Below are 21,403 nucleotides of genomic sequence, written 5' to 3' on the forward strand. Positions count from 1 at the left end.
AAATACATGTCAAAGGGTAACCAAACGCAAGTGAAATGTTAGTGGGTATGGGGTCTTATGGTTACTGTGGTTGCTTTTAATGAATTCCATTCTCAGAAACAAGCCCAACACCAATCTAAGGTTTCTAGGTGTACCCAAGGCCTGGTTATCCAAATGGTTTTTGAGGGGGTGCAACATTTTTGGGAGTGCAAAATTGGGACAGGCAGAGATGTGAACTGAAATTTGTTTTTAAATAAAAGATAATAGTTGTTCTCCAAAGTAAAAATGAAACATGAAAGAAACATGAAAAAAAAATAAAACACTAAATTAAATTTCCTGCTCTATGTAAAATATCTGGAATGTAGTATTACGTATTTTGTAGGTGACCTGATACTGGCTGTATACTTAGGTCTGTAATGTTTCAGAATGGGCACTAGAGGGAGACATTCAGTCATTCAACTTGTTTTGAAGTATAATACACATTGTTCACTTATGAAAGAACACAAAAAGAATATGTGTCTCAGTCTATGACAGGACTTGATGCTAGTATTTACATGTACTCTGTGGGGGATGCTGTACACTTCATACTTGCCAACTCTCCCGGTTTGTCAGGGAGACTCCCTGAAATAGGGGAGATCTCCCTCACTCCCTGAAGAGTCTGGCATTCTCCCTGATGCTGAGGCAGTACAAGACGTGGTTGGCTTTGCCATCTGTGGCATGATGACACAGTTCAGAAATTGTGTCCTATGTCCATGTATTGATGCCTATGGAGGTGGCCATTTTCATGGTGACCAAGATTTAATCAAAGACTGACAGGTAAGAAAACATGACTTCAGTAATGGAGACAGAAATGTAAAAGACAATTCAGTCTCTAGAGATACATTAGCTTCTTTTCTTTAACGTATATTGGCCTACTCTCCTGGAATGTCCGGGAGACTCACGCATTTCTGAGAGACCTCCCGGGAGAGTAGGGCAATCTCCTGGTTCTCGCCCCCGCAATAGATAAGTTGGGGGGGGGCTCAATTACTCAAATATTGTGTCATATTAGCCCCACCCCCTGTTGTAATTGGCCAAAATTGTGACAATCGATGCGATCCATAAAGCCCCACCCCCGCACGCCCACCTTTCCTGGGATCTCTCTGAAGCCAATGAGGAAAAGTTGGCAAGTATGCATAAAATACCACACAGGTTTTATAAATATTCCCCAAATAACACCATGGGCCTGATTCAGAGTGTAAGACAAGCACAAGCGTAACTTGCATTTGCCAAAGTCACACGTAAGTGTATGTGTATGTACGTCGTATTCAGAGTTGAAGATATGTCCAGGTATGTATGAGTAGTAGATGGTGCCGCTTGACGACAGACACCCCACAGACAATTACACCCAACTTGCGAACGTGCACAAAAACGTTTTATTTTATATGTTACAAACGCATTTGCTGTGAAGCGTCATTTAAACTTGAATAACTTAGCTCATTCTATTTTATCCTATAACACGCTTGGAAAATCATAGTCTATGAAAACCTCTAACTACAAGCAGTTCGCTAGTCCTGGTGGTCGTCATCATCACCCACCATAAGAGCCAAAAAGTTGCTGGTCTAAATAACCGCAATTGCGTACATTTGCTTTCTGAGCCAGCACAAGGTGAAAAAACACAGAGATACGCTGTGCAAAAAAAGCTTACGTCTCATTGTGAATCAGGCCCAAGGTGTCCTGTTTCAGTGGTGCGCATCACTTGCAATTTGTGTGTCACATTATTTCCCAGTGACATCTTAGTAACAATGGGCCTGATTCATAAAGGAGAGTAAAGCAAAAAAAAAAAGAGTTACTTTGCACCTTGGCAAAACCATGCTGCATTGGAGGGGGAGGTACATTTAAAATGTGGGGACAGATTTATAGTTGGGGTAGGGCATGTCCTAGATCAACTTTAAATTTCAGTGTACAAATAAATCTATTAAGTATTTGTGTGCTACATGAAAACACAGACAGTATTTAACTTCAGTGCAAAATAATAAACTAATATGCAACCCTTGCATTGTAACATGGTTTTGTCAAGGAGAAAACTTACTCCTTTTTTTGCCTTACTTTCCTTAATGAATCAGGCCCAATACGTTCACCTTGAATTCAGCTTAATGAACACAACAGAGATGAAAGAAGGGAGCTTAAATGGAAGACAATTCACTGGTCTGTCCAATAAATGTCGTTTTTTTATTGCGGAAATAAAAAAATTTTTTTTAGCTGTAATTTAAGCAAAAGTATCTCCAGTTCAGTTGAGCGTTACTAGCCCGGATTGTTAAGAGTTAAAATACCACTTTACCGGGTCACTCTCCAGATTTGTTCGCGTACAGTGGGATGTACCTTTCTTTCATTGGGGGGGAAGTGAGAAAATTAGTCCTGCGGCATTTTAGCTAGCAATAGGCTCTTCCACCGTGGATAAATTTGCATATGTATGAGTTCTTATGCTCCGTCTGCTTAGCAGACAGCACAGAAACACAGTGCACGTTATATGCAAATAGTCTGTTTGGCTTGAGTACATGCTGAGCCACTCGCTACCTTTGTATGCCGTCAAGCAGTATTGAGACAATATGAAAAACATTAGTAGCTAAAATCCAGACAGTAAACAAAATTTTACAGCATTGCAAAATTTGTTTTATAAATAAAAGATTACAATTACACAACATTTGTGATTGCTCTAGCACTCTGCAACGGCTCCTGTACATATGCGAACACAAACATGAATTTTTCATGACACCTAAAAAAATAACCGCTGTCTATATTACTAACAGTTTCTGACAATAGGTCATTTGTTAAAGCTCTGTTGATGAATGCGGGTCTAAGTCAGCTCTGCTCTAACAGACAATACACAGCAGGATATGTCCAATACATATGTGGAATACAAAGTCATGCACAGAAAAAAAAAAAATGCAATTAATTTCACTTGTTATATTTATTAATGACAAAACATTAAAAAAAAAAAAATTCCCTTCATAAAATACATTTATTAGGATGTTAGTAATGTCTACTGTACATAAAATACATTTTTACAGTTGGTCCTGATTGCAAACACATGTTCAAGCATGTATATGTAACCATCATCGCTAGTAATCAGCACTTACACCTGACTTGTAGCTGGTGCAAGTGATATGGCAGAAAAGCACGTACTTAGAAATGCTCAAAGCTTGAATCGGATGCTGCTGATTGCACTCGAGATTGGCACACCCTTACTGTAGATTGACTACATGCATACACCCAATTACCTCCTGGTTCCACACATGAATTTGTAGTCTGTAGTAGGGTCCTTTGCACTTGAAGATAAATTGGATGTTGCTGCCCCCTCTGGCATGTGGTTTATTTATAGGCATGCGCAAACGAATCAGTCCCTTTGTGTCTATCTTATAGAGTAATATCTGAAGTTCATCATACAGTAAGATATTTTAAGGTTTGTATCTAATATAGTTATAACGTCATTTCCCCAACTTTAATATTGCCCCCCAGCCAGCCAGTCCCTGATGTCTGCATGCTTTTATGCATTTAATTCTTGCCACGTGATTGGCTGATTAGATTTTTACATTATCTAGCAGGTGTTCAGGTATACCTTATAAAGTGGACAGTGAATGTTTATATATTAGGATCAATATTGATACATACAATAGACAGTGTGTTTATATATTTTTTTCATGTATGTTTCTGTTAAATTATTTTATAAATAAAAATAATCAACCATTGTTAATAGGCTTTCCTATATCTGCTACAGAGTTTCCTTATTTCACAATTTCAGACTTGGTTTTTGGTCTTTCAATAAAAGTTATAGCTAGATGTGAGGAACATATTTTTTTCGCTCGGAATCGGCACACGCACATGTCATGTGACACTGACTGAACTCACACTCAGGGCTAGATTTACTAAGCTGCGGGTTTGAAAAAGTGGGGATGTTGCCTGTAGCAACCAATCAGATTCTAGCTGTTATTTATTTAGTACCTTCTACAAAATGACAGCTAGAATCTGATTGGTTGCTATAGGCAACATCCCCATTTTTTCAAACCCGCAGCTTAGTAAATCTAGCCCACAAACTGTTCTGTCATATTCAGTGAATTTTTCAGTCATTTAACCCAAAAAATTAAAATGCGGGGCTCATTCCATTTTTTTTCCTATAGTAATGCGGGGCCGCAAAAAATATACCTTTGGGCCGTGAGTTTGATGCGTCTGTCCTAGAGTGTAAAGGCTTTCCTATATCTGCTACAGAGTTTCCTACTCAATTTCAGTCTTGGTTTTTTTGCTCTTTCAATAAAAATTATAGCTAGATGTGAGGAACATGTTTTTAATGCGGCATAAGTGCTACAGTTCAGGTTTTGTCTGTTGCTCTCATTCTAGATCCCTCGAAAGTAAGTGTCACTTCTTGTGAATAGAGGGAAGATAAGATATTTTACTTACTCAGTCAATGTCAGTAGAGAAATGTAGCCTGGATATAAGCAGTACTGGGGGTAAATGAATGAAGGATCGGTTTGTGCAAGGCGCCAGAAATCGGCGACTTTGCAGGGGAAATTTAAACCGTTGATGGCTTGTAAAGGCAAGCCGGGGACTTGCAGAAACCGATCCTTCATACATTTACCCCCTGATCTACAAGGCCATCATCAAGGCTACACCAACATACATCTCCTCTCTTGTCTCAAAATATTTCCCAACTCGGCAACTCCGTTCTGCACAAGATCTGTGTCTCTTATCCACCCTCATTGCATCCTCCCATTCCCAGTTACAGGACTTTTTTTCCGGCGGTGCCCACTCTATGGAATTCTCTTCCTCGTACAATAAGACTCTCCTCTGGTCTACAAACTTTCAAGCGTTCTTTGAAAACCCACCTCTTCAGACAAGCTTATAATATTCCTCAACCACCCTCTTAACCTCACTACATTACCCTATAACCACCCGTTACACAATTTCACACAAGACAACTACCCCTTGACCAACATTGTTGTGTGACAGGAACATTTAGCTGATGAGTCCCTTTTACCTTTGCAGTCTGGCTGGGCCGAAATGCAAAATGTAGACTTAACCTCATGTGTCAAACTCCCATTGTCCCATAGATTGTAAGCTTGCGAGCAGGGACTTCTCACCTCTTTGTCTGTTTTACCCAGTTTGTTTATTAGTTTACTGTGTTTGTCACCAATTGTAAAGCGCTACGGAATATGTTGGCGCTATATAAATAAATGATGATGATGATGATCTCTAACTAGCAGCGGTTACAAGTCTTTACCATATGATGGTTGCCTGGCAGTGACCAAACGTCAATGTTTCTTGAGACATCTTAATAAAATAATATTAATAAAAACAACAGCAACATAACATTAAGAGGAAATATGGCTTATAATACTGAGATACTGAAATAATTGTATTCCTGGTATGTTATCACTCAAGGTCTCGTGTGAAATAACAATAGCACATGTGCTTGCTGTATGCTTGTTAGTAGATAGCAATGTGTATTATATAATGTACAAAAAAAACACACAAATGAAAACTTTTTTAAACCACATTATTTTTATTAATGATTATAGCATTATTAGTTGTTCATTTATTTTCTGGCTTAGAGGTGACGAAAAAAAGTGTATGATTTACACTTTTATTGAAAATATTGAGCCTGATTCATTAAGGATCTTAACTTGAGAAACTTCTTATTTCAGTCTCCTGGACAAAACCATGTTACAATGCAAGGGGTGCAAATTAGTATTATGTTTTGCACATAAGTTAAATACTGACTGTTTTTTCATGTAACACACAAATACTTAATAACTTATTTGTACACTGAAATTTAAAGTTGATATTTGTGTGCTACATGAAAAAACAGTCAGTATTTAACTTATGTGCAAAACAGAATACTAATTTGCACCCCTTGCATTGTAACATGGTTTTGTCCAGGAGACTGAAATAAGAAGTTTCTCAAGTTAAGATCCCTAATGAATCAGGCCCATTGTCTTTAAGTTTGCTTTCTAGGTAGAAATGTATTCAGAAGCACAGACCTAAGGTGTCATATATAGAGCAATACAAAATGAATCTGCCTGGGAGATAATAAGGACTAAAGGTGAGGTTACGCTTTAAATTATTCTGCATAGATAAACTAGTGCAGAAATCCATATCGACATGTCCATGTAAAAAGCCTTTGCTGTAGTTTAGAATGTGCTTTTATATACTTCTTAATGAGAGTTTGTTTAAAAAAACCACTACAAATTAAATGTTATATTATATTATTTATTGCATACCTACCAACTCCCCCTATTTTGGTGGGACACCCTGTGTTGCGGACCACAAAAGGGCGGGGCTTACATGAAACTGGGCGGAGTCTTGCACAAAAGTGGGCATTTCTGGGCTGATTGGGGAAGGGTTTAGGTAGATCAGGGGGGATTAATTTGCAAGTCTAAATGTTAGGAAGATTGTTCGTGCTCTCCTGCAACATCTGCTAAATACTTTGCATTATCTATCTGCTTTCATTCTGTGCTTTTCATACAGGTATTTAGATAATCAGACAGATTTGTCTACTTGTTATGCCCATAGATACGACACTGCTCTTTACCCTAGAGAGCAGCTTTGTGTCATACCCCAGGACACAAAGATGATAAAGAAGACTATATAATCAGAGGATATAATACATAACAAAAAACAAAACAAAAGAGAAAGCAATGTAATTAGTAAAAGTTGCAGGAGTGTGTACGAAAGGAAATACATTAAAATTATCTGAAGGTGGGGGAACTGGACAATGTATGTACTCACAGGCCATCAGTATGACAGAAATATTACTACCCTGCGTAACACTGACCAGAACTGTTCTCTAGGGAATAATGAATTCACAGACGTACTTCTTTAAGCTACGACACACTTCATCCACCCATTTTCCTTGCGACGCCTGGGTGAGGAGGGCGCAGTTTTTGCGCTTGCCTCCATTCGGCGAGCGCTCCCAATTAAAATAGGTGATAGCGATTCCATTGACGTCCACAAATTTGCCCTCGGTCACCATGTCGTTGACCCCCAGCCAGAAATCCCCAGCCCCCGGCAGACTCTTCTTCCCGTAATCACGTAGGGCGCTGTTCTCATCGCCATCTCTGGGAATCGCCAAGGTCCCCCCTTTCGCTATGCAGTCTTCATTGGCCTCGTGAAAGTGCTTGGTCTCTTCAAACGCTAGGTAACATTTTTTATGGATTTTGGTCCCCCGCAGGCAGACTGCAAATAAAGGGGGAATTGTAATTCGTCATTGTACAGAACATGGCATTCATAAAATAATTTTGCATTTTGCTCATAAAACACGGCTATCGTTTTATGTGTCTTTAAAATTGGACTAGACGCAAAAACAATCACAAAATATAGTTCAAAGTTGCATAGGACAGTATTAGAATATTGTATAAAAGCCCAAAGAGTGATTTTATGTTTCATACTATTTCTAGGTCAGATTAAACCAATAAATATTATGCATCTGATTCCAATAAGTATCCATAAATAAGATATAGTGCTCCAAGGTGAATGCACCTTGAGAAAGCACTTAATACCTATGGTAAACATGCTAAATATGCGATCTTCCTAGACCTTTTTGTAATAAATATTCTGTTTATCAGCTAAAGAATATTAAAACTATTTGAAATCTGTCGACTTTTTGGAAACATCTGTATAATATTATTGATAATATATCTGGAAAATGGCCAGGGGGTGAAGTACACCATGGTTCCTGTGTTTGTTGCAGGCTTCAGAAGAGCTGTTTATACACTACAGGCATTTTATGGGCAAACAACAAGCAGAATTTTGTCTCTCTCAGCAAATAAATGTAGGTCACTGGCCGCTCTGAGTTCACTGCATAATCCACTTTTTCTTCAAGTGGTTTTACTGAAATGTTATTTATGGAATCAGTGCGGCAGTTTAAAGACTGAAATAATTATCTGTTATATGGGGAAACTTGCAGAACTTTTAATAGGGTGTAACTATAACCCCAAAGCACAGTGGACCCTCTCCCAGGGGAAGAAATGTGCCTTAAAGTCAAAACCTAATACGGCTTCATAATGCATTTATCTTGTCAGTTATATAATTTGGAAAATAATGAGGATATGACTATATACTAATTTACCAAACTCCTACTAATGTAACACACAGCGTATCCTGGTGGTTTGATGAGGGTGCATAGAGGATCATATAATAATTGTGCAATGGAATCGCATATTTCATTCAAAGGGAACCACCGGGCTGTTAAAAGTTACTTCATCAGCCGGTATACATAGCGCCAGTAGTACTAATGTCCGTTACAGACATCCACAACAAATATAAGGTTTATATTGAAGTAATGTGCCAAGTTGTATGTTGGTGAGAGTATAGGTACAATGCCTATTTTTTGGGTGACGGTATTGATGGGGTCAGTCAGCTCATCACAGCCCCATGCCCAGTTTATGGGGGAGAGAGAGAGAAGAACAGGGGGAGAGAGAGAGAAACAGAGGGAGAGAGAGCGATAAACAGGGAGAGATAGAGAGAGAAACAGGGGGAGAGAGAGCGAAAAACGGGGATTGATAGAGAGAGAAACAGGGGGAGAAAAAAAAACGGGGAAAGAGAGAGGGGGGAGAGAGAAAAACAGGGGGAAAGAGAGAGGGGGGAGAGAGAAAAACGGGGAGAGAGAGAAAAACAGGGGGAAAGAGAGAGGGTGGAGAGAGAAAAACGGGGGGGAGAGAAAAACAGGGGAGGAGGGGGAGAAAAACAGAGGGGGAGTGGGGGGGGGAGAAAGAGAGAGAGAATCCATTGTGTACACAATCATGTGTCCACTGGACAGATGATATTGTATTGACCCAGGGTTCTTTTTATAATGAGGTGACCGGAGCCAGCTGTCCCAAATAGAACATTTTGGGGCAGCAATATGAAGAGAATTAGTTTATCTTGTTGGTTGATAACAGAGCTTAGAAATGAGGGAAGATCTGTCTTGTAATGTCCAAGACGCCAGTTCAGCTGCCCCCTCAGATAACAGAAAGGTCAGGAGCACCTCTACATTAATCCCTACTCAATAAGAACCTACTGGTGTCCTCTCATGTGTGAGAAACATCCATATGCACAAAACAATATTGGATCTTAAATAAGGAAACAACAAATTAAATTAGATCACATTATAGTGTTCCGTTTCTTTTCAACTAAAGTACTGCACTGTGTTCATGTGGGTTCTTTGTCGTTGCAGTCTGTGTGCATCCATCATCATCATCATCATCATCAGCTATTTATATAGCGCCACTAATTCAGCAGCCTGTATTATTTTATTTTTTGTCATGTTCAGCAAGAACCCACCTGGACAGGCCCCTGAACTAAGGCTGGGTACACGCTACAGATAATTTCTCATTAACGGTTTTACCAACGACTGAAAGTCCCGATCAGCATGTCACTTCCTGTGTACACACTATACACGTTTTACAAAATTCACCTTCAGATCTGTGCTCTTCATCTGTCATAACCATCGGCTGATAAGATCATGACTCTGCACACTCCATAGAGATCTATGGACACTGCCGGTCCTGAGTGCATACACACTGCAGAATCTGCCTGACATCGTTCCATTGTTCATAGACATTTTTAGTCCGGTTATAAAATCAAATAAAACAATACAATGTGCTTTGGTGCAATAATCGTCCATCGTTAGAGTGTGCACACTAATGCGATATCGGACCGAACGGTCCCTTATCGTGTGATTGGCCAGATAATTGTCTGAAAACAGTGTAGTGTGTACCCAGCCTTAAATCTATTGATCCTATATTCGCCAAATAAAAAACATTGTCTATTGTATGGTTAGTGGATGAAGTGATGGTGTCTTGAATACCATCTAAGTCATACTAGCCAACCTTTGAAAAGTTAATTACGGGAGATCCTGGGCAGGGGGCGTGGTTGGAGGGTGGGAGGGACGGGGCACAGTCAATTGTGTCATTACCATTGGTGCAACGGGGCCCATAGAGATAATGGGGCCCGCTGCATGGGGAACTAGCCACATGTGGTTCCCGATTGACTCCTCCCCACTTCCCTGCACCGGGGCGCACAGCTCTCTAGTTCCGCCTCTGGATAGTGTAGCAGACAACCTGGTTTTATATTGAGCTACGTCTCTGCTAGCGTTGAGCTTTGCTTGGAATTTGCATGTTTGGAGAAAACACATTTACCTGTCTGTAATGCCTGCATTTCTTTCAAGGAATTCACCTCCCGCCATAACTTGTCAATCTGTGTCTTCAGGTCTCCATCTTTATTTAGAAACAAAAGAACGTTTAAAACATGAAGGTGTTATCAATTATATGTTGGCTGGGTAGCAAGAAAATCCACATTGTTCCTTTCAAATTACATCACATCTTGTGTATAAATAAGATAGATTAAATACCTGGCATATATTGACTATTTAGTCAGCATGCTGTATGTCCTATGGTTTACAGAGCGGTCCTTATTGCATTACTCTAGAATGAAGGTAAGGCATGACGGGGCATTCTTGAAAGAGAAAAAGTGGATGTTGTTGAGGGGAATCCCATTCGGGCTGAGATGATGTCATCTGCGGAAGTGCAATATTTATCATCCTCTGATGGGAGGGGCTAAGATAATCGGGGCACCTAGGTATGCCCCCACATTCAGAGACCAGGATTTATGTCACAGGATGAGATTATTAAAAGGAGATCCAAGTGGTGGAAAATATGAATTTAGGACTTTGTTTTTAGACATCCTCAGAAACCAGGCCATAGTCTAGACTTTCAATTAGACACCTTTTGCTTCTTCCAAGCTGTCTTTATACAGTTTAGTACATTCTATATTCTACAAAACAATAACTAGATTCCGATTGGTTGCCATAGGCAACATCTCCACTTTTCAAACCCAGCAGTAACTCGCAGCTTGATACATTTACTCCCAGATGTCCACTTACACTGCTAATCAAAGACACAAATATGGAGTGGAGTTGTGTTGTGCACTTGTTATGTACAAGGTACACAATTAGGCCCCCTTACATATTTTGTAGCTCTTAAATTAACGTTATTGGCTTGCAGTCTCCTACGTAACAAGCACTCTTGCTATAGAGTATTATAGTCACTGATTGGAGCATAATTGAAAAGTAACTGAACATGATCCTGCTAGATTTTTTTTATATTAAGACATACATATAATCTTTATAATCATTAATATTAATAATTTTGGCTTTGATTGAAGGCGATCCGATGTGTTTTTGGCAATTTGTGATAAAGGGAAAGGCAGTATTTAATTACACTTTATTTAGATAGAGTTAGATAAAGTGTGAACATGGTCTATGACCCCATGCTTCGTGCCAAAGCACTTCCCTTTTTAAGTTAAGGTGTTTTTGAGAACATGTGACCTTGCCGTAAACGAATTCTTCCCATGTACAGCCGGGCAAGGGAGGGGCGCCAAAGTATGCACCTTGGAGTGGAGCTGTTCCGCTACTGCCTGCCCAATTCACATATAACACCACTGTCCCTTCCCCATGGCAAGACCAGGTATCATCTCCCTCATTGTCCTCTTACACAGCTGCTGACGTCTCCAATGCAGCCGTGCTGGTTATAACTAAATGCAACCAAGGCAGTCCAACATTGTATATATGAACATGACCATCTGATGTTATTTGTCTGATTAACGCATGAGCCACAACTGTGCGTAAGCCCTTGTTTTCAATATACTTAGTGACCCTCATTTCCCAGGTGTTTCCATTTTGCGTCCACTACGTTTACAAATTACTTGGGGGTATATTTACTAAACTGCGGGTTTGAAAAAGTGGAGATGTTGCCTATAGCAACCAATCACATTCTAATTATTAATTTAGTACATTCTACAAAATGACAGAAGCTGATTGGTTGCTATAGGCAACATCTCCACTTTTTCAAACACGCAGTTTAGACCCTTTGGTCTCTAAAGTACAGCCAATATTAACAGATATGGGCAGAAATACATTATTTTTACGGGTGGCGTTTTTTAGCGCAAATTACACCCAACAATGGTCCAACTCAGCATCAGGCCCATAATGTTCTCTCTCAGTTCTTTCTAACCATCTGTGCTACTGTAATTATAATATAACTAGTAGGAGCACAGTTGGAGGCTATGGATGAAATTTTATTTTACCATTAGAGTAAATGGTCAGGTTCTCATTTAGTAGAATGCAAATATGACGACAAATTAGGTTACCTCGTCATCACTTTTTGTCCATGTTTGTGTGGACTATTTTATAAATGATCTGTTTTGTGCTTTTAAAGGGGTTTCCACTTTCAGATTACTTTAAATTACTGGTTTGTACTTACCCTTCTGCAACTTTTCCAAACTACATCATCTTTCTGGATTCTTTCTGTTTTTCAGACACAGGAGGTTATTTAACTCTGTGTGGAGTTTATGTGTCCTACCCGTGTTTTGCTCCAGTTTCCTCTCATAGTGCAAAGTCCTCAATGCACAAGGTAAAATGCGTTGGTTTGACACTAGAGCATCTGAACGGTGCACTCGGCGCACATCCTGGCGCAGGCATATCAGGGGCAGACCTAGACTTTATTTGTATGGGAGGGGTGATTTAGCATAGTCACGCCCCCTTCATTCTGATTGGCTGGTCCCAGTTGGCCCTGCACCCTGGTGCTGATTGGCCCCATCCCCTGATCGTGTCTTGGCAATTTAAAGTGTATGCTTGTGCACTCAGGTATGCAGAGAGGAGGAAAAACGTTGATGGGTCATTAAGTAAAAGTATAAACCTCACATTAAAGGTCAACCTTCTACCACTGCAGTACCACCCCTTGCTATTAGTAAACTTTAGTTTTATTTCCTAAAATACTGCTCAGCGTGGCTTTCATTTATCATGAAAGTAAGGTGACATCTAGGGCCTGAGTCATTAAGGAAAGTAAGGCAAAAAAGGAGTAAGTGTTCTCCAGGACAAACCATGTTACAATGTAAGGGGTGCAAATTAGTTTATTATTTTGCACATAAGTTAAACACTGGCTGTTTTTTCATGTAGCACACAAATACTTGATAGCTTTATTTGTACACTGAAACGTAAAGTTGATCAGGACACTTTGCCAAACTCCTCCCCTCTGCAAATGCCGCCATATGGCTCAGTAAATCCACTTGTGCAAATTATGGGACACAGCAGGTCCAAGGCTGGTATTTGCCCCGTGCAGCAGACTTTTTGAACTTCATTAATGGCCTCGACAGACTTTATTTCAGCAGGCAGAGTTGCTTATTTTTCAGATCCTTGGATATGAAGCAAAGTCAATCTCTGGATACATTTGCATCCAATGCATGGTATAATGCACCCAATCATGCTCCCAAAAAATCTGAAGCTGCTAGTTGACACAACACATTACATTTATACTGCATGAGATGCAGTTATGACCCAATGCTGATCGGTAGACACGTGGGTGTTAGAGACAGAGCTTAGATGAGAATTCCTTTGAGTCAGACGGAGAAGAACGATCACCTGCAGGTGGGTAGCCCATCTTACTCCCTTGCTGCATGAAGCCTGTGGCGTCACTGAGTGCCGCACCCCTCAGCTTGTCAATCACTGGTGTAGACACATTAACAGACAATAAAACCGCCTTATGATATAAATATATGTCTGATAAGCACAGACATCTAAAGGAATGTATTTGGTTAAAGTTGTAGGAGACCATGTACAAACCAATAAATGAAAGTTAACTGAAGGTGGATAACCATTTTTACATTGCAAGAAAAAGTGGCTGAGAATCTTGGCGAATCCGTACACAAAACACAATACAGAGAAACACACTATATTCATTGTAGCTTTAGAACAAGATACAGTTTTGAAATCATGCTTATAAATACCGACAGATTTCACCCTCATTAAATTGAGTATGTGCTTGTATTTGTCAGCCTTACTTTCAGCAAACTGTCACTTCATTCATAAACATGTTAATATACTAACATTCCTGTTTACAAGTGTACAATGATTCACTTTAAGACACCAATGATTTTTTTCTTTTTGCATTTCTTACTCCAAATATTATTTTCCTGCCCGTTTCCAGAAACTCTACAGCACATTTCCTGTTTGAGCTCGGTAAACATCAAAATGGACCAAATGTACTTGCAGAGACTTACTTAGAAGTATGCCTTGTACCCTGTACCTTGTGTGTGCTAAGGAAAGTCTATCTGATACTTCTTCAATGGTTTGTAAAATTGTTAATTCTACATAAGTACTTTTTTTAATTATATATAATGATTTATATATTATATATATTGATGCATTATGATGCCACTGCTTCTAAATATTTGCTTAATATATTTTAAAGTTTGTTTCTAAATCAATACATAGTAATATTAAATACATTTAGCTTATTTAAAAAATTGTATGTAAAGTTGGAGGAGCTGTTTGTCAGCGGGCTCTTTTTTGAACATCTAGGGGTAAATGTATGATGCTTCGATTTTTTCAACTTGCCGGAAATCGGCGACTTTGCATTAAAAATTTAAAGCGGCGATGGCTTGTAAAGGCAAACCTGCCTTTACAAACCATCGCCGCTTTAAATTTTACCTGCAAAGTCGCCGATTTCCGGCGAGTTGAAAAAAATAGGAGCATCATACATTTAGCCCCTGGTGGCCTCGTCTAAAACTCTCTCTGGCTTGATGTAAAGAGCTTAGAGGTAGATATATCATACCTAAAAGGAAACATGAAAGTGTTGGCCATAGCAACCAATCTGATTTGTGTTATCATTTCTCTACTACATTCTAAAAACTAGAACTAGAATCTGATTGGTTGCCGTGGGCAACACCTCCACTTTTCCGTTTTTACAAGGTTTGATAAATCTACCTTTTAATCTTTTCTATTCATCAAATAAACATTCCCCTGGTCCTCAAATTTTTTCTTCTTTATTGTTTTATATAATGTGCACACAGCCATTAGTAGGGCTACTAATCCTAAAATTCAAGTTGTCTTATATAACATGGCTTCAAACAACATTCACAGGTCGATGTGTAAAACTTTCAGGAGTTTGAGTTAAAGGCCTGATCAAGACTTGGGTGTAAATCCTACTCCCAAGCGTAAAATTCTACTTTGATTCTTTTGCGCACATTTAGGTCTGATTGGCTATAGCGTGAGAAATCTGCTCTGATTGGATACTTGTGTGTAGACCCCACGTGGGGTATAAATGTACATAATTTTATCAATAAAGTTCATTCATAAAAAGTATCAATGAACTTCATTGATGCAACGAAGCTCATTCACACCACCTGTGGGGTCTGCACGCAGGTATCCAATCAGAGCGGACTTCTCACGCTCTAGCCAGAGTTAAGACGCTTGGATTGGACACTTCCTTCTCGTTGCAGCTCTTAGTAGAGCAAACCATCATCGTATTACATTGTTTTACAATTTTAAACCCCTGAATTATTGGAAGACAGAAGAAAAGAAAGATATAGGCATGGAATAAAGATGGTATTTGTAATCATTTATTTCTATCACAATCTGAGTCTTTATTTACTATTAGTTCACTATTGCTATAGGATAAAAAAAAATTGCAATAAAGACTTACTATTACTTACACTTTAACTTATTAAGTCAGCCCACACTAGATAGGGCTGTTTTACCCAAGGTGGGCACATATGTTTTATAGGTCCTAGAGAATTAAGCTCTGTGCTGACCATAGTCCCAATATAACAGAGGGCCCCCGTGCTTCTGGGTTCCTGCATAGTGTGACCAACCCAGTCTTTCAAGTTGATGATGATGACTAGCATATCTAGTACGTGGCTGTATGCAAGACACGTGCGTGCCGCAACAAACACGTGCGAGCGCAACTTCACATTTTACGTGGATATTTGGGACACATAAACCCGTGATCGTTGAAGGGGGAGATATTTTCCTACACATCTGTTAATAATAACATGGAACGACGGCACCCTTCAGTCTAAAGAACACATAATTATTTGTGTAAAATATCTTAAGTTTCGTCAAGCTGTGGACATTCTTACCTATGTAGCTCAATGTTATCAGTAGCATCGTTATGTCTGGCGATCGGTGTTTTAGGCTTAGTGGTGCTTTAAAATGTTGCAAGATGTTTAGTGTTGGAAAATAGTTATATTATTTCAGTTTAAATAGACTTATGTGCACCTAATAATATGAACTAGTTACAGTATGGTACAGTTATAACAAATGCATTACAGTGGAAAGGTGTGCTCACAAAGCGGTGCTAATGGATGAGCCGGGTGCTATAAAAGATAAAAACGTTCATCTGCAAGATTTAGGGGCACATTTATCAAGCTGCGGGTTTGAAAACGTGAAGATGTTGCCTATAACAACTAATCAGCTTCTAGCTGTCATTTTGTAGAATGTCCTAAATAAATGATAACTAGAATCTGATTGGCTGCTATAGGCAACATCTCCACGTTCCAGACCTGCAGCTTGATAAATTTACCCCTTAGACTCTTGAAATTTACATATCCAAGGTCTTATTTCACTGCTCAGTGTGCCTGTTTTCAAGTTATAATTACTCATAGCTGCTTTGCTCCTCCCACCCCAATTTGCATATGGAAATGAGTGTTTAGCATTGGAGAATATCTATTAGGTTATATTGAGCAAAACATATGGATTTGATTTATATATAGATGTGTTTTTTGCAGCATGCAACTTTTTTGCCCACTTTCTGTCTTCGTAGAAATGTATCATATTTCCAATAATATTATCCTGATTATTCTACGAATTCATGGCATCAATTAAAAAAAATCTGTATATACAGTCAACACTTGTCTCACCTTTATCCTTAGATCTGCGGTCCTTTTTGTTCTTTAATTTAGACGTCTGTCCGCTGATCTGCTCCAAAAGCAGCACGGCGATAAGGAGGAAAATAGTGAGCCCTGTCCGAGCCATGTCGCTAGTTAGTTGCTATCAATAAATTGTGTTATAAGGAGGTGTCCTGAGCGTGGAAGAAAGTTCTACAGACCCCAAAGCATCCAGGTCCGAGTGCAACGGCTTTATAAAAGTGCTCCTTGCTTACGGATGTCTTAAATGCTTCACTTGGCCAAGGCATAAGGTACCTCCTTGTTCTCGGCTCTGTGATTTTATTCGTGCCGTCTTCACGTTTTTGCTTTTTTTTTTGCTTTTCTTGTGCGCTCTATTTCTCTACCTTGAGAGGAATGAATGCTCCTTTTCAACCTGCACAAATTAGCAACAGACATGAAAGACTGGACCGTTTACTAGAAATGTTCAGTATATAAGGAGGTGAAGCTTTAGAAGGAGGATGCAGCTAGAACCTGTCAATGACTTAGTCTTCTGTACTTCTGTTTATATAAATGAGTCTTTAGAGTCTTGTGTCAAATGTACAAACAGAACCTCTCCAAGTAAAGAGTGACAGTTGTTTGACTTGTAGGAAAAATGATTTTAAACCAACAGTATCCTTCAACAAAATGTACTATATATCTATATATATATATCTATATATATATATATATATATATATATATATATATATATATATAATATATATATATATATATATATATATATATATATATATACACCTGTGTCCAATTCCCGTGAATGGTGTACTTTCTCACAGTGTATATATATATATATATAAATATATATATATATATACACTGTGAGAAAGTACACCATTCACGGGAATTGTACACAGGTATGCTGGACCATTTAGCTGTTTATTAGCAGTTTTCAGGATGGTAAAATAGCTCCAATGCTGGTACAACAATCATAACCAGTAACAGTGCACGAAAATCCCCACCACCTACATCTGGCTAGACATTACTTTCCTGTCTGCAAGCCGGCCACTTACTGGCATCGGTGGTGCCACCCACACATACAGTGTCTTTATCCTCCACCCCAAGCACAACAACAAATCACAGCAAACCAATCACACCCCTGTGGAACACCTGTGTGTGTGTGTGTGCGTGTGTGCTAAGAGAGGAACCTAGGGAAAACGTAAACCTGTCTGTAGCCTGTTGCTGCAGACTAACTGTGTTCATACTGTGGTAAATATCCCTCTTTGCGACAATATATATATATATATATATATATATATATATATATATAGAGAGAGAGAGAGAGAGAGAGAGAGAGAGAGAAGAGAGAGAGCGAGATAAATATAAATATATATATATATATATATATATATATATATATATATATGCACTATATCAATGTATAAAATACACATGATTTTCCTATAAGTATGGAAAGATGTGTGGAATAATTTACTATTTTTTATTTATAAGGCCCCATACCTGTTGTTTAGTGTTAGTGAAAGCAAGAAGTTAGGTACGGGAATTGAACCCATTGGTTCTGCAGTCATGGCCAAAAGTTTTGAGAATGACACAAGTATTGGTTTTCACAAAGTTTGCTGCTTCAGTGTTTTAAGACTTTTTGGTCAGATGTTGCTATGGTATACTGAAGAAAAATAACAAGCATTTCATAAGTGCCAAAGGCTTTTATTGACAATTGCTTTAAGTTTATGCAAAGATTCAATATTTGCAGTGTTGACCCTTCTTTTTGAAGACATCTGCAAAGAGTTTGGCTAGAGCTGAATGGGTAGCATAATAATCATACCAGGTGAACCACTTCATCAGGGAGGAGGAGGCTGAAGTAGAATATGTGAAACCAATAGTTTCCATCATATATCTATGTTGAATTTTTACTATGACTTTGGAGAGGGGCGGGGGAGCCGGGCTCTTCCTCTACTGGGCAATTGCTGCTCTAGAGGCAATCAATCAGAATATGACCCACCACATACCGGTGATGGGCTGGAAAGCCAGACTAATATAGTTGGAGTAGAGTCAAAGTTGGTTGTGGTCTAACGACTAATAAAGTTACCTGTCGTATTAGATCAAACACATAATCCCATAAGGGTTTAATTTTGGGGCAAGTCCAGACAACGTGAAAGAGGGATCCGGCTTCCCCACATTCCCTCCAACAATATTGGGATACCTGTGGTAAATTCAGTTGATTGGACATGATTTGCAAAGGCACCCACCTGTCTATAAAAGGTCCCACACTTGACAGTGCATGTCAGAGCACAAACCAAGCATGAAGTCAAAGAAATTGTCTGTAGACCTCCGAGACAGGATTGTCTCGCGGCACAAATCTAAGGAAGGGTACAGAAAAATATCTGCATCTTTGAAGGTCCCAATTAGCACAGTGGCCTCCATCATCCATAAATGGAAGAAGTTCGGAACCACCAGAACTCTTCTTAGAGCTGGCCGGCCGTCTAAACTGAGCGATCGGGGGAGAAGGGACCTAGTCAGGTCACTCTGTCAGAGCTACAGCATTCCTCTGTGGAGAGAGGAGAACCTTCCAGAAGGACAACCATCTATGCAGCAATCCACCAAACAGGCCTGTATGGTAGAGTGGCCAGACGGAAGCCACTCCTTATTAAAAAGCACATGGCAGGTCGCCTGAAGTTTGCCAAAATGCACCTGAAGGACTCTCAGACCATGAGAAAAAAAATCTCTGGTCTGATGAGACAAAGATTGAACTCTTTGGTGTGAATACCAGGCATCATGTTTGGAGCAAACTAGGCACCGCTCATCACCAGGCCAATACCATCCCTACAGTGAAGTATGGCGGTGGCAGCATCGTGCTGTGGGGATGTGTTTCAGCAGTAGGACCTGGGAGACTAGTCAGGATAGAGGGAAAGATGAATGCAGCAATGTACAGAGATCTCCTGGATGAAAACCTGCTCCAGAGCGCTCTTGACCTCAGACTGGGGCGACGGTTCAACTTTCAGCAGGACAACGACCCTAAGCCCACAGCCAAGATATCAAAGGAGTAGCTTCAGGACAACTCTGTGAATGTCCTTGAGTGGCCCAGCCAGAGCCCAGACTTGAATCCAATTGAACATCTCTGGAGAGATCTGAAAATGGCTGGGCACTGACGCTTCCCATCCAACCTGATGGAGCGTGAGAGGTGCTGCAAAGTGGAACGGGTGAAACTGCCCAAAGATAGGTGTGCCAAGCTTGTGGCATCATATTTAAAAAGACTTGAGGCTGTCATTGCTGCCACAGGTGCATCAACAAAGTATTGAGCAAAGGCTGTGAATACTTATGCACATATGATTTCTTAGTTTCTTATTTTGAATAAATTGGCAAAAAGCTCAAAAAAATATTTTTTTTCACGTTGTCATTATGGGGTATTATGTGTAGAATTTTGAGGGAAAAAAAATAATTTATTCCATTTTGGAATAAGGCTGTAACATAACAAAATGTGGAAAAATTGAAGCGCTGTGAATACTTTCTGGATGCACTTTATGTGCAATATAAAGTCCCATCATAAAGCACAGAAAAAAAAATATTCAATTATTGTCACCTGTTAATAATATAGTCATTAGTGAAAAAATATTAAAACAAAATTTTTTTTCTTTCCTTATGGGGTATCAATTAGGTTTCCAGTCCGCGGTATTGTGCCGGAACGTGCCGCGAAGGCAATCCACGGTTCCGCAATAACATGGATTTTCGTGCGCACCCCAAAGGGTTGTTAAGGAAAAGCCACGATATTACAGTACCGTATTACCGTCAATACTGTGTACTTTTCACGGCAACCTGCGCTACCAGTGAACGGAAGCCTAATTGAATACCCCCCAATAAATGTAACACCCTGGGATGTTGGGGTCCTGAGGATCATGTTAAGGTGTGTGGTGTGGTATCTCTTCCTCACCTCCAATCTCTGGTACAGTTCCTCCTTCTAAACCAGGCCCTGAAAGGACGGCGATAAGACGTTTTTTCCACCAGTGGTCAACTTCGGCAACCCCCATCTACCTTTGATTGCACCCTAAATACACTTTAACAAAAGGTAAAAATGAAAAACACATTTTGGTGCAATTATTACTCAACAGATCTTCCCTTATTTGGTACGAAAGTAACAAATGGCAGATGGAAGCAAACAGGTATCTGTCAATTGACAAATTTGCTTAAAATAACTAGCTGAATATTCTTCTCAGAAATGCAGATTTATACATCCTAACTCGAGATAAGTAAAACTCTGAATATTCCACCCGTCCCAGTGAGAGCTTTTAATGTAGTCTTTGTTGGCACGCAGTTACCCAGGATTTATATATCCAGAATTTCAATATATGAGGAGTACGTGGAGCATTCTGTGAGTCTCAGAGGCATAGGCAAACCGCGGGGGGGGGGGGGTTCCTAGTGCCCGGAAACCCCCCTCCGAGCCTGGGGCACTGTATAATTGAGGTGGCTGGACCCTGCCTCAGCTTCACACGGCTCTGCTTGAAAAGGGAGAGCTGTGTGCACCTAACAGTAGTGCAGGCAGCATTGCCCGTGTATATTATAGGGATAGGAAGAGTTGGAGAGCTGCCAAGCACTGTCTAATATTATAGCCATGCCCACATGCATGCTGGTGGTGTGGTGTGGAAACCCCTTTCTACAAATCCTGTGTTTGCCCCTGAGAGGGGACACACCAGGACATGTGGCCAACAATCACTGCAGTCTCTAACAAATACTAGGATGAACT

At 39.7% G+C, this 21,403-nt stretch overlaps 2 protein-coding genes across 2 annotated transcripts in view; one reads left to right on the top strand and one right to left on the bottom strand.

Annotated features, from left to right (window-relative positions):
* LOC142104373 (uncharacterized) overlaps window positions 1-21,403 on the top strand; it is a 388,681-nt gene that overhangs the window by 55,558 nt on the left and 311,720 nt on the right. The gene's annotated exons all lie outside the window — the stretch shown is intronic.
* On the bottom strand, window positions 6,797-16,798 carry CLEC3A (C-type lectin domain family 3 member A). Its single transcript, XM_075187606.1, has 3 exons — window positions 16,684-16,798; window positions 10,128-10,205; window positions 6,797-7,185 (listed from the first exon to the last, which is right to left on the bottom strand). Exons 1-3 carry the CDS (start codon window positions 16,796-16,798, stop codon window positions 6,797-6,799), a joined length of 582 nt encoding a protein of 193 aa, XP_075043707.1.

Source organism: Mixophyes fleayi, chromosome 10 (assembly GCF_038048845.1).
Source record: "Mixophyes fleayi isolate aMixFle1 chromosome 10, aMixFle1.hap1, whole genome shotgun sequence".
NCBI lineage: Eukaryota > Metazoa > Chordata > Amphibia > Anura > Limnodynastidae > Mixophyes > Mixophyes fleayi.

Bases quoted from the DNA above. Each gene is read 5' to 3' on its own strand.
- CLEC3A (XM_075187606.1), bottom strand. From the start codon at position 16,798: ATGGCTCGGACAGGGCTCACTATTTTCCTCCTTATCGCCGTGCTGCTT. The intron at 10,206-16,683 runs GTGAGACAAGTG...TTCTAAATAAAG, and splicing joins CCGCAGATCTAAGGATAAAG to ATGGAGACCTGAAGACACAG. The intron at 7,186-10,127 runs GTAAATGTGTTT...CTTTATTTGCAG, and splicing joins AATGCAGGCATTACAGACAG to TCTGCCTGCGGGGGACCAAA.